The sequence below is a fragment of the Armigeres subalbatus genome, chromosome 3 (assembly GCF_024139115.2).
Source record: "Armigeres subalbatus isolate Guangzhou_Male chromosome 3, GZ_Asu_2, whole genome shotgun sequence".
NCBI classification, from domain to species: Eukaryota; Metazoa; Arthropoda; class Insecta; order Diptera; family Culicidae; genus Armigeres; species Armigeres subalbatus.
In genome coordinates, this window is record NC_085141.1 from 15,346,329 (window position 1) to 15,360,255 (window position 13,927).

Here is a 13,927-nt window from a genome sequence, read left to right on the forward strand (position 1 = left end):
GACTTATACGTCGCCTTTTTCAATATTCCACGATATCGAATTCTGTCGGCAAATTGTACATACGAACTTTGGGCCGCGGTTCCAGCTCTTTTATCTGTTGCAATATTTCATCATCAACAGGAAGCATGTGCCCAAGAGCTCCAAAAATATCTCTTCCAAAATATTTGTTAAGTATTGCTCCACGAAGTCATTACTGTCATTACGATTAGATTGGACGGATAGGTCCTCAATATCTATGCCTTCAAGCCCATTCAGTCGTTTCCAAATTCGAGTAAGTAATTCCGAAAAAGAAGATTGATTTATACGATCCAGCCAGGGATTTTTTTTTCGATAAAAATACTTACCTGAGCACTTTCCTTCTCAGCAAGAGACATTCGATTCGACTCAATATAATTGAAGCGAGGATCGATGTACGGACTAGCTTTGAATTGGGGCGTCTCCGTTAGCTTATGTAACCGTTTCTCCATGGCGTTGCGTAGCTTCTTGGCCAGGTGATTTGTCGTTAGGGAATTCAGTTTCATTCTGTGTAGAATTCCGAAAGGGGAATATGATCCTTTTGGGGCTCATTCACAAATTACATAACGCATTAAGGGGTGGGTGGGTACATAATATTGCGTTACAAAATGTTACAGTTTGTCTAGGGGGTGGGTGGGTTTGTTTAGTTCTGTTACGGGTAACATTTATGATAATAAAATAATATAAAAAAAGAAATTTTAAATTAAATTCAAATTTGTCAGTATTATTATGTACTATGAAGGAAGTTAAGGAAGAGTTCACTAAAAATATTATCAATTCAGTGCAAACCCGAATCATATCCGCTAACGAAGTTGGATTTTTCTCACAATCCATACGTTAAACCTAACTTCGGAAGTGGTGCGCTGTTTTCATTTTGTGATGTGCTATACAGCGCACCACTTCCGAAATTAGGTTTAACGTATGGATTGTGAGAAAAATCCAATTTTGATAGCGGCTATAATTCGATTTTCTACTGAATTTATAATAACAATTTATCATTTTTGTAAAATTTTAATAAGACGTTATACGTCACAGGTGGGGGTGGGTGGGTATGACGGAAATGTTACAAACAAGTCACGGAGGGGTGGGTGGGGGTTCAAATCTGTGTTTTTTTGCGTTATGTAATTTGTGAATGAGCCCTTGTAATATATCAGTCAAAAACAACTTAATTATGTTAAGAAAATTATTTTGAGCTTTTTAGTGGAATGTCTTTACTTGTCATAAGACGAGTTTGTACAGTCCCATTGAATTCTCCCACTTAAGTCGAGTCAAGTACGAGACACTGAAGACGGCCTTACTGTTGAGGTCGAAATACGTATCTGTCAAGATACAATTAAGTGGTGGAATTCAATGGGATTGTACAAACTCGTCTTAGTCGAGTCAAGTCGAGTCAAGTACGAGACACTGAAGACGGCCTTACTTTTGAGGTCGAAATACGTATCTGTCAAGATACAATTAAGTGGTGGAATTCAATGGGATTGTATAAACTCGTCTTATGACAGGTGTTAGTCCTGGAATTGGTGGAAGATGGGCCTAATGGGTAGCAAATGATGCCCTGTGCTTTACAAGCCAGTAAAGGCAGAGTTTCTTAATATTTTCAATTTGCTTTGTGTACTTCTTCAAAACATCCTGCACAGCCAACTTACATGTATGGGCAGCACAGCGAGTGCTTGTAATAGACAGAACGTCATATGCCACATCATCTGAATATCTAACGTCGTCATCGTTGTCGTCTTGCTCGGTATAATAAGCCCAAATTGTGCTTATTCTACGAGTGGAGTGACGTGAGATTGCTCGAATGACGTGAGAAGAGTCGTATAGCCCCATTTAAATAACATGGTCACCTCACGTGAGAATTGCTAAAATCAACTCACCTCACGTCACTCGACTCGTAGAATAAGCCCATGTCTTCAAGGTTCTCCTGTTCGTTCTCTTTGTGTGGTTCTTCCTCTATTTCTGCGTCATCCTGAGCAGCTTTTAGCTCTTTTGTAAGTAGGTTCGGACTGCTATCTCTTAGAGCATCATTAACGGGCGCGAGCATTTTAATCACCTGCGCGGCGCTGTCATTTTAGTATAGTCACTCTTTTTCGTATCGGTAGCTAGTAATTTCGGCTATTAATATGGTTGCTGTGTTTCATACCGGTGGAACAACAAACAAGTAAACAAGTTTGACAGTTCACATATTACGTGTTGAGAATCGTTCAGTGAAAAATAAATCTGGACCACTTTTCGATGCTTTTGTCGGATTCCAGCGACGACGATATGGATTTAGCAAGCCAGATGCTACAGACACAAGCTATGGCAGTTATTTGTTCTCGAGAATGTGAAATCCGGGCACGCTTAGGTAGGCGACCCAATATTGATAGATCAGCTCAAGAAGGCGCTGAACGGCTAATGGCCGATTACTTCCTGGAGAGGCCAACATATTCGGACGAGCAGTTTCGAAGACGGTTCCGTATGAGCCGCGTATTGTGGACCAGGTACAAGCAGCCAATTTCTATTTTGTACAAAGACCAGATGCAACCGGCAAAGTAGGGTTGACTACACTGCAGAAGTGTACCGCAGCTATTCGCCAGTTGGCATATGGAATTCCGGCAGATGCAGTGGACGAATACCTTCGATTGTCAGAGTCAACAGCTCGCAACTGCTTATTGGAATTCTGCCGAACGGTTGTACGTATATTTTCGGTACAATATCTGCGATCTCCGAACGAACAAGATTTAACGCGCTTGCTGGATGAAGGTCGAAGAAAAGGATTCCCAGGAATCAAAGAAAGTAAAGTACAAGATAGTCCACTCTTGGAAATCCCATACGAGTCATTTACGAACCATTTTTTCTGATAGTCGCGCTAACTGGTGAGCAAAAGTCGAACCATTTCAATAAAAACGATCAAGGTAACATTGATTTTTCATTGGTTATCAAATGTCACAACCCCAGGTCAAAACATAACAAACCGATACCATCATGTAATGCTTGTGATCTGTTCATTTCAGGTGACGATACACGTCCATTGCTGCATCCAGTGCATCCACATTTTTAATTTATTAAATTACTTAGTAGGTATCCTCTGGAAGAAGGTACGTTTTGTGAGCGAAAATTTTCTGCAGTTTGTCTGACGATTCGTTAACCGGCAGCTTCCACTGAGTTCCAGCATTACAACCCTACCACAGGAGACACCACCAGAAGCTATTCAAACTCGAACTGGTTCCGACTTTCCATTCCATAGCAGATGATGCCCAACGCGATTTCGCAGTAGTTAAAGGCATCTGGCAAGTTATGTTCGCTATTCAATCCTGTGGACGATTTAAGCGACGTTTCCGGTGAATGGTTCTATTTTCTAAGACGGTCAGTGTTGTAAAATGTCATTTGCATTCGTTTGTATAATTTTCACAGAACTTTTTTCAGAAGGTAGCTATCGATTCATGTTGTATGACGAGCTTATAGCGCTTAAATGGACCTACAACTTTGTCTAACAAGACTTTGCTGTAAATATGTAATCTGGGGCTTGGGAGGCAAAATGTCATTCAAATGACATTATGTCAAATGACACGTGACATTTTGGAGAGTTTTCACTCTCCAGCCTCAGATGTTATACTTAGAGCAATGTACCCTTGGACAAAAATATAGCCCTACTCAAGCGTTATGACTACATTCAAAATTATGGAATAAATTTGGCTTCTAAAGAAAGTTATGAACAAATTAGTTAAATGACACGCAGATGACATTTTACAAGCCTGAAGACGGTATTGATCAACAAGTATTTAAAATCTGCTATCTGCCATTGGACTACTGCGGAAGAGCTATCGCGTCAAAGCAAATTTCCAAAGCCTTTTCTAAAACCGAATTCCGGTCGTCCGGTGCAGTCGGGGGATCATAATGCATGCTGCTTCGAACGCAATAATAACTTTCCTCTCTACGATATGTGTTTCATCCAATAAATGTTTAAAATTAATTGTGTTCTGGTAGTCAACTTGAGTTAATGAATTATGTTTTTGTCCTTATTGTCCACTTTAAATCGGAAAATTTGTGCCTTACTCTTACTTGTTAATTAATCTACGCAGAGCCAGGAAAAAATAACTCTGAGCTAGCTCGTCACATTTCTTTCAAGTCTATTGCAATATTGGATTATGCCTTTTATCTGTTACTGTACCATCGCACAGCTACATTTTTTACCTTAGCAGAATACTTTCATCATATTTAAAAGATTTAAAAACATGGGGGACTGTCGCTGGAGAAATAGGTGAAAGTTTTGAACTTTTATCTGAGTCAAACAATATTCAAATTGCTATGGGAAGAAAGGGATCTCAGATGTGTAATAAGTGTCAAACTATACAATGATGCGCAGCGTTGAGTGAAAACAAAGCATTGACGCGCGTCTACGCGTTTACTGCGACGAGTACAAAATAGTTTGACCGCCATCCGTTGTAGCGCTTCAACAGCGTGTTCGCCTGTTTTACGCAAGGTGGACTATATTGTTAATATATAATATTTGCAGGAATGTTGGGATCGCTTGATTGATGCCACTGGTAGTGGAAAAACTGTCCCACAGCCTGGGCTGGAGGCAGTAGCGTCCAACGATCTCTGGATCTGGCATGCCTTCTTTGGTATGCCAGGGTCTATGAATGACATTAATGTGCTGGAACGTTCGCCGTTATTTGTTGACCTCTACTGCGGCAGATCTCCTGTGGTAGAGTTTGAAATAAATGGAAGATCGTACCACTCGGGGTATTACTTGGCAGATGGGATTTACCCTCCCCTAGCAACTATCGTTCAAACGATTCCTTCACCATATGGACAAAAACGCAAGGTGAGTAGAACCGAATTTCATTGTTAAATTAATACCTGAAAGGCCGAGGTCCTTCGAAAGACAATTCCTAAAGTGGAAAACATTAATATTGCTCTCTTTAAACAATGTATATGAAATTTTGATATAAGATTCTGTTTATTCTATAGCTTTAATTCCATTGCAATAATATTACTAATAAAAATGGCTGGATGTCTTATTAAAAATTAAAAGTTTGTATTATAAGAGCTCTGCATAAACTCCGTGCGTACTCTTCCCCCACACTACACTATCAATCGATTAAGGATTGTATGGATTTTGCAAATCCTTTATTTTTGTTCAGCCCATCCCAGCCAGCATATAATGATCTGAACAGTGACGACAGCTACAATCTTTCTGTGGTTTGGTTTATAACCTCTTTTGTATGAACGAATGTAGAACATAGGAGCTATCCATCTATCAGTGATATTTAAGGCTTTTCCTTTGTCTCTTTCAACCCACTGCTAAATGAATTTATTAGGGTTTCTATGGATTGGTTCAGTAGGTTATGCGTTTCAAATTTCATAAATTTGTTTTATTTGCAGCACTTCGCAAAACAGCAGGAAGCAGCCAGAAAGGACGTGGAACGTGCCTTTGGTGTTTTGATGGCACGATTCGCCATTCTTAAGAATCCTGGAAGACTGTGGTACCAGCAAGATCTCGCAGCAATCATGCGCACATGTATCATTTTGCACAATATGATCGTTGAACATCAGCGAGAAGCTGTGACCGAAGGGGAGCACGATTTCTGGAACAACGGCGAAACAATTAGAATGGATTCAGGTGGTTTCAATTTTACCGATTTCCTCGGACGGTACGAACAAGTTCATAATGCTGCAATACATCTCAGTTACAGGAGGATTTAATTGAACATCTGTGGAAAGTTAAAGAAGAAGAAGAGGAGTAACATACATCTACACACGTTCAAGAAGCACATGAATACAATCAAACACACACACACTTACGAGATTGATTCAAAAGATTAACAAAATTAAAACGTTTATTATTCTCTGTTTTATCATTTTTTGATAAAAGATGGTTAAAATATAGAAAATATGTTACTTAACAGTAACACTTTTTTTCTTCATTCGTCAATACCGATTTCCAAATATTCTTCCAAGAAATCAACAACCTCGGTATCTTCCTCTTTCTCTTCTGGATACTCCAAATCTTCGTTGCCAGCGTCGGATGAATTTTGTTTTGATGCGCTTTGATTCAAAATTCTTTGTTGTTCCATTTCATAATATATCTTGGCGGTATCGCTGATAGTGGAGAAGTTGACGGACATCACGGCGTGATCCACCATCCTGTTAATGGCCAATGTCCTGTCTTTTGTTAGCGCCACCTTCTCCTTAGCTGCTTCTGCGAGTGAGCTACCCACCCGCCTTTGCCATTTGCATTCCTGCGAGCGTGAAATGTCCTTGGTTCTGTTTATGATGTTTTGATGCTTTTTGACCCACTGGCCGGATAGTTGATGATGTAGATGGTCTAGCAGTCTACATGAATGTCTTAGATAACTAATTTAGTCTTCCGGACCTTTCTACCCTACTAAATGATCCCCCTGTCGAAGTCGACACCTAAAAAATAAAAACATGTTCAATTTCAAAGTGATACATCTCCTGTCAATGAATAAGTGGCGCTCGGGATTTTTTGCAAATGTGCATGCAGCGTTATGAAATTAAATTTCGGTGGTACAGTTCTTAGCAAATTAGCAATAAAGATCCTATGATATTTGAATTTATTCATTAATTTTCATGGGCATGAGCAGCATTACAATTCGTAATTGCTACCCTTTTAAATTATTTATCAATAATTGACAATTATAGCACAGAGAACAGACATGGAGGCTCGAACAAAATTTCTTGCAAAACATGTGTAAATAAACAAACCGAACCTCAACGCCATCGACGTCGACATTGCAACTCACAAGCTCATTTTGACAACACGATGGCGCTGGTATGCTCTTGCATGCATAACGACACTAGCGCACAGTGGCATTTTTTGATGACGCTAGCGCTGATTCTGCACGGAATAACGTCGACATTCCAAAGTTATTTCAAAATGAACAGTAAAAAGTTATCACAACATAGCGAGTACAGCTTGTGTACTGACTGTCTGTACTGTCTGTTCTCTGTGATTATAGTCACATGCACAAATTACATTCTAATTTCAAATGGTTCACTGAGTTGAAGCAGTGATTAGATCATTGGGAATACTATGTTATAATTTAGTTTAACTGTGTATTATGTAATTTTTCGTTAACATTAATTGAACATCTATTACCTTCGTATCATGATAGTTCTACCATTTCGGAGCTTTTTCCAGAATTTTGTACGCGTGTACTTCCGGAGGAATTCCTGGAGGAACTTCCGGAGGAATTCCTGGAGGAACTTCCGGAGGAATTCCTGGAGGAACTTCCGGAGGAATTCTTAGAGGAACTTCCGGAGGAATTCTTAGAGGAACTTCCGGAGGAATTCTTAGAGGAACTTCCGGAGAAATTCCTGGAGGAACTTCCGGAGGAATCCCTGGAGGAACTGGTGAAGGAGTTGCGGAGGAATTCCTGGAGGAACTTACGGAGGAATTCTTGGAGGAACTTCCAGAGAAATTCCTGGAGGAACTGGTGAAGGAGTTCCGGAGGAATTCCTGGAGCAACTTCCGAAGGAATTCCTGGATCAACTTCCGAAGGAATTCCTGAAGCAACTTCCGAAGGAATTCCTGGAGCAACTTCCGGAGGAATTCCTGGAGCAACTTCCGAAGGAATTCCTGGAGCAACTTCCGGAGGAATTCCTGAAGCAATTTTCGGAGGAATTCCTGGAGCAAATTCCGGAGGAATCCCTGGAAGAACTTCCGGAGAAATTCCTGGAGGAACTTCCGGAGGAATTCTTGGAGGAACTTCCGGAGGAATTTCTGGAGGAACTTCCGGAGGAATTTCTGAAGGACATTCCGGAGGAACATTTGAAGGGATTGCTTGAGGAAAATTTGAATGGATTGGAGGTACTTTTAAAGGAATTCATGGAGGAACTTGTAATGAATTTGCTGGAGGAACTTTCGGAAAATTATTGCAGGAACCTCCGAAGGAATTCTGGGAGGAACTTTCGAAGGAATTACCGGATGAACTATTAAAGGAATTCTCGAAGGAACATTCGAAGGAATTCCCCTAGTTGATTAATTTGATCTTTGGGTTAAAAAGATATGACGAAAAAGGCGTACCGATCCAGTTTTTGGAGGAGGTAGGCATTTTTTTGTAGGTGGATTACCACAGAATCTTCTGAATATCCAAAGAAAATTCTTCAGAATTTACACGGGAATCAATTCTAGGAGGGAGAGTGTTTTGAATAGAAAATTCTCGCGCTCGGATTGTGCTAAACAAAATTGTGGAATGAGCTTTAAGATTGAAAATGATTGCTGTATCAACTTTCCGGTAGAAGATAACAGATCTTGTTAATAACTGATGAGTTTTTTTCCGAACTACATCGAACAAAGTATACGACTAATTTGTCTGAAAATCAAATTATTGTTTGTACAATAACATGATTGGAAATTTGCATCAGCTGATTACCATTTAGATAGGGTATTCAATCACAACATAAAAGGAGTCTTACAAAATCGACTGAGGATTCGACTTAGGATTCGATAATTATTTTTCAATTAATAAATCAATTTCCACTTCCACCACCGGTAACACGCACTGTTGGTCATTGAGAAAACCAACAAGAACCGAAACTTCAATACAATTTCGATTCCACAAACCGAACCCCAACCTCGAGAAACGGTCTCAATAAATGGTTAGTTTTGGTACTTTTTTTTTTTTTTTTTTTTTTTTTTTTGTCTTTATTAAGGAGACTTTCAGCCCGAGGCTGGCTCGTCTCCGAGTTTTGGTACTTTACCAAACAGCAATATTCATCACAACCAATCACTAATCGTATCGTCAAAAATACTAAAATGGTAACTTGGCTTCAGAAAACCCGCTGTTTATGTCCTAGTGGGAATGCCATGATAACAAAGTAGATAGAACTTGCCTCTGGCAAATTCAAACCTGGTGGCCTCAAAATTGGTTCTCCTTTGCAGAGATCCAGCAAGATTGGTGCCGAGAAGATTTATGAATATTTGCAGAAACCAACTCTATGGTCATAATATGACCGGATGTCGTCCGGTGACCTACTACCAATAAATAAAACAGCTAAATACATGCTGGTTGTACCAAAGAATAAAGCAATCGGATCGATCTGTAGACGTGAATTGTTCGAAACAAGTGGATGTACAGTATGTAGCGCCCCAGCCCCCCAAAATATGAATTCCTGATCTCATCGACTACCCCAGATCACAACGGTACCTAGGTTTAATATTTATGTTTACATAATGTAATCATATTCCGTAGTTCCAGCGGTGGAATTCAATTGCAACATCGATGAAATAAAGTCATAATATTCATGTAGTGAGTGAATTCTAAATGACCCAGCACAAGTTTCACATAAATTGAATCCAATAAATTAAATATTCCACCGAGAAATTAGTTGTTGATGTAATTAATTTAACTTACCAGTATGTATTACAAACAATAAACTATTAACATACGATGAAAACTTAAGAGATAAAAAAGCAATGAAATTCAATGTTGATTCTATATTTACATACCTACACATGTTTGACGTTTTGTCGAATAGCAGCGCTGTTACCGCGCTGCCAAATTTGATCACCCGATGCTCCCCGAAAGTCGCGCTACTAGGTTCTGCAGCGTCTGTATCTAACCTCAAACTGATGATTGATTAGTAGTACTTCGCGTTGGACTCGGGGGCAGCCAACCAATCACGAACTCGATCCTTGTCGGAGTCAGTGGAAAGTACTACTGAACTGTCAAAAAAGTTCATTCGACGAGGACCGAATTCATTCGTGACGTCATGCTGCAGAACCTAACTGTTATAGAAGCGCGTTTAGTAGCGGCCGTTAAAGTGTCAAGTAATGATACAGCGCTGCCAAACGGCTTATATTCACCACCGGTAATCTTGCTCTTATTAGGTTCTGCAGCATGACGTCACGAATGAATTCGGTCCTCGTCGAATGAACTTTTTTGACAGTTCAGTAGTACTTTCCACTGACTCCGACAAGGTTCGAGTTCGTGATTGGTTGGCTGCCCCCGAGGCCAACGCGAAGTACTACTAATCTGTCATCAGTTTGAGGTTAGATACAGACGCTGCAGAACCTAATACAGCGCCGCAGGCTAGTAACTGAAGCATGTTTGCACCGTTGTCGTGAGCAATGGTCAATATTTGCTCTGGAAGTATTCCAAACTTTTGTATAACTTCCTCGACCATCGTTAGACACAAATTCGACGCGGCATGATGAAAAAGATAAATGGAATGTCAACATTAGTAGTTACCTAGAGAACGAGTTACAATTTGGTCATCGTTGTAGAAAGCCACGTTGGCTGCAAACTAGTGATGGCTCCTTCTAGATGCACTGTTCATTTTAAGATGAAGAGGTCGACCTCAAGACACTAGCTTTCATTGTTAACTTTCACTGTTAAATTAGCAGCTATTCAAAGCGGACCAACTAGTGTTTTGATCCCGACCCACTCCGGATAACTGAACGGTAGAGCATTGTTAGTGGTGAGCTGGAGAGTTTCCAGCGGTCTTTTTTCGTCCAGCTTATCCGGATAATTCGCCACTCGAATGTGGCGGATGAAGTATCCATGATAAACTTTGCCTTTCTGCACGTAATCACAATTGGGTACGGCAATACACTGGAATTTGTTGTTATCGATAGCTTCAATAGCTACCTCGATCTTCCATTTAAGCGTGACGTATTGTTCCATTTTGCACTTTTCCGGATCAAAGCTGCCTGCAACTGGCGAAAACAAACAAGCTGAGAGAAAACTGACACTCGACAAGTTTGTACCAGAACCAGAGTCTATTATATATAGAGTTACGCAAAGAGTGAAGCCAAATCTACCTATTGACTGTCAAACCATCTACCTATCGAGCAAAGTAAACAAATGATTGTTGGTAAGGCGGAAGTATTGTTATCGCCTGATGATTATTATGGCGAATTAAAACTCATGAATTGAAATGTATTAGATTTGTTCTAGAAACAGCTTCAAAAAATTTCAATACACTTCCCAATAAAGTTGCAACAAGAAACTCACGTGTTTGCACTCTGTAGGTGACTTTGGTTATCGAATTAAAAAGCTTTAGAAGTGATCACTCCCGTGAAGTCACTTGAAGGGTTGAACAAAAATGAAAGTTTTCAACATAATAACAAGAGCATCATTCAGAATAAGAGTAAGAAGATCCTCTTTGCGCAACTCTATATCCAGCTTTCCACGCTCGGTAATGGCGGCTTGTCGGTGTGTAAAAATCAATCAGTCACTGTACTTTTTGACACTAGCTGGAGGAAAACTCACTGGCGAAAAGGCCTTTTTCCCTTCCCCTCACCCAGGAACGCCAGTGAGCTTTCCTCCAGCTAGTGTCAAACAGTACAGTGACCGATTGATTTTTACACAGCGGCAAGCCGCCATTACCGAGCGTGGAAAGCTGGATAATAGACTCTGGTTTGTACCACTCACTTTTGTTTGATTGCTTTTGAAACTGAGTGCAGCGAAAATGGCAATCCAAGATCTCAGCTGATTTGTTTTCGTGAGCGACTTATTTTCGTTAACGATTTATTTTCACTTTATCTAGCGAGTGTTAATCGTCTGAATTTCTGGATGAATATACAGTCAAACCTCCATGAGTCGATATTGAAGGGACCATCGACTCACGGAAATATCGAGTTGTGGAATAGAAAATTCATCAGAATCGGTTTCACGGGACCATCAAAAAAAATCTTTTTGATATGGCATAATTTGCTTCCACGAGTCGATATTGAGTCATAGAACATCGACTCATGGAGGTTTGACGGTAATCGTTTGTACATGGAACTCACATTTGAAAGCAATTTGATCACGATCGTGACAACATTGGACTCAAAATTGCACTTTAAGGAGATAGATTAAATCCATCAATTCACATTTATTTGCATTCATTTGAATGCGTGGCAGTTGTTTTTATTTTAAAACGATTTTTTCCAAGGAGAAATGGAGAACAATAAAATTTTTTTTAATAAATTGGAAAAATTTAAAAAATTCAAAATAGCGAATAATAAGGCAAAACTCCGCGTCGAACGCAACCAATCGTGGAATGCAAGCAAATCGGATGAGGCAAATTACAATAAAGGGTGTCTCACATTTTTTTGAAGAAACATACAAACTTTCAAATACATCCGATTCTTTTTTTACACGGGGGATGCGTTCCGTGTAAAAAAGTTCTCAGTTCAAAATTTGAAAATCCGTGTAAAAAAAGTTTTATGATTTCTCGACGAGCCATGCGCATATGAAGCAACTTTGCAAAAATTTTGTATGGGATTTTTTTTACACGGCCGTTTTTACAATCCGTGTAATAACAGAATCGGGTATATCACCTTAATTCGTTTACTCCCTCGTGGCGCTGACCGGGATACGAGCAACCTTAGGGAAGATCGGATATCCAACCCCGGTCGTTTGCTGACAGGGACTGACTCCTATCCGGAGGAACAAACCTGATCGAGCGTCTCTTCCCCATGTTAGGGGCGGCTGATAATCGTCCGAGTGCCAGCGAGGGACTCTAAACTGTGCACACCATGCTACATCGTGTCAGCATCGAGAAGGCAGTCCCTTCAACGCGATGTAGGAAGCGCAACCCTGGTAAGGTAGCCTACCGAAGATTCTACAGCTACCAAGAAAAGCAAAAGTAGAGCAAATGGATTGATTCAACGGCAACGAATAAAGGACAATGATTGGAAAGTCGGATTTTGGAACGTGAAAATTTGGAATGAACCAGCACGTGTTGTGCTCCTGGCTCGTAAGCTGCAAAAGGTCGGCGTGAGTGTGGCAGCAATCCAGGAAATACAGTGGCCCAAAACTGGACAACGTGGATTCCGGGCGGTGGATCCCACAGCGAACACTTCGTCCAAGTACCACATTTACTATAACGGCGGTGACAGAGCAGAACGAGTAGTTGGCTTCATGGTGATCGGGAAGCATATGAAGCGTGTTATCCGGGGGTAGCCAATAAGTGGCCGCATTTGCGTGTTGAGAATGGAGGACAAATTCTTCAACTTTTGCCTGATCGACTTCTATGCACCAACGAACGATAAACCTGATGAAGTGAAGGATGAGTTCTATGAGAGCCTTAATACGGAGAGTGCCCAACACACGATGTAAAGATTGTCATAGGGGATGCAAATACGCAAAATACGCAAGACAAAGTTTCTTTCGCCCTGTCATTGGAAAGCCGGAAAGCCTTTATTCCGCTACCAATGATAATGGTCTGCGACTTGTGCCCTTCGCTGCTACTAAAAGGATGGCAATCAGCACACTTGGCAACATTTGAGTTGAGACACTTTCTCACAGATAGACCACGTTCTGATCGACGGACGACATTTCTCGGATATTATAGATGTAAGGTCCTTCAAAGGTCCGAACATTGACTCGGATCACTACCTTGTAGTTGAAGAAATTCGGGCGCGACTTTCCAGCGTCACAAATTCACAGAACGATGCGTTTCAATATCCAACGCTTGTCAGTTGAAGAAGGTGCTGAACAGTACCACCAGAAGCTGGATGAGCGGATGGGAAATGCCACCGGATCTGGCGACGTCAACAGATTGTGGGAAAATATCCACGAAGCTGTGACTACAACAGCGCAGGAAGTGTTAGACACTGCACAGTGACGCCAACGAAATGGTTGGTTTGATGAGGAGTGCCAGCGAGTGACGGACGAGAAAAATGTTGCTAGGAGTCGAATGCTAGTGGCTCGTACCCGTTCCAACAGAGAGCGGTACAGTGCAGCAAGGGCAGAAGAGAAACGAATCCACCGCAGAAAAAAGGCTACACGAAGAGAGTGTGATAGCTGAAGCGCAGGAGAACATGGATAGAAACGATATGCGGAGGTTTTACGCAACTGTCAATGGTGCGCGGCATAAGACTGCGCCAGTGCCCGCCATGTGCAATGACCGAGAGGGGAATTTTCTGACAGACAAGACTATGGTGGCAGCCATGTGCAAGGAGCACTTCGAA

At 40.9% G+C, this 13,927-nt stretch overlaps 1 protein-coding gene across 1 annotated transcript; it reads left to right on the top strand.

Moving 5' to 3' along the window:
• The first annotated feature begins 4,572 nt into the window (after window positions 1-4,572).
• Window positions 4,573-6,236, top strand: LOC134220234 (uncharacterized). The gene is made up of 2 exons (XM_062699231.1): window positions 4,573-4,822; window positions 5,383-6,236. Exons 1-2 carry the CDS (start codon window positions 4,622-4,624, stop codon window positions 5,701-5,703), a joined length of 522 nt encoding a protein of 173 aa, XP_062555215.1. The 5' UTR covers window positions 4,573-4,621; the 3' UTR covers window positions 5,704-6,236.
• The last annotated feature ends 7,691 nt before the right edge of the window (window positions 6,237-13,927 follow it).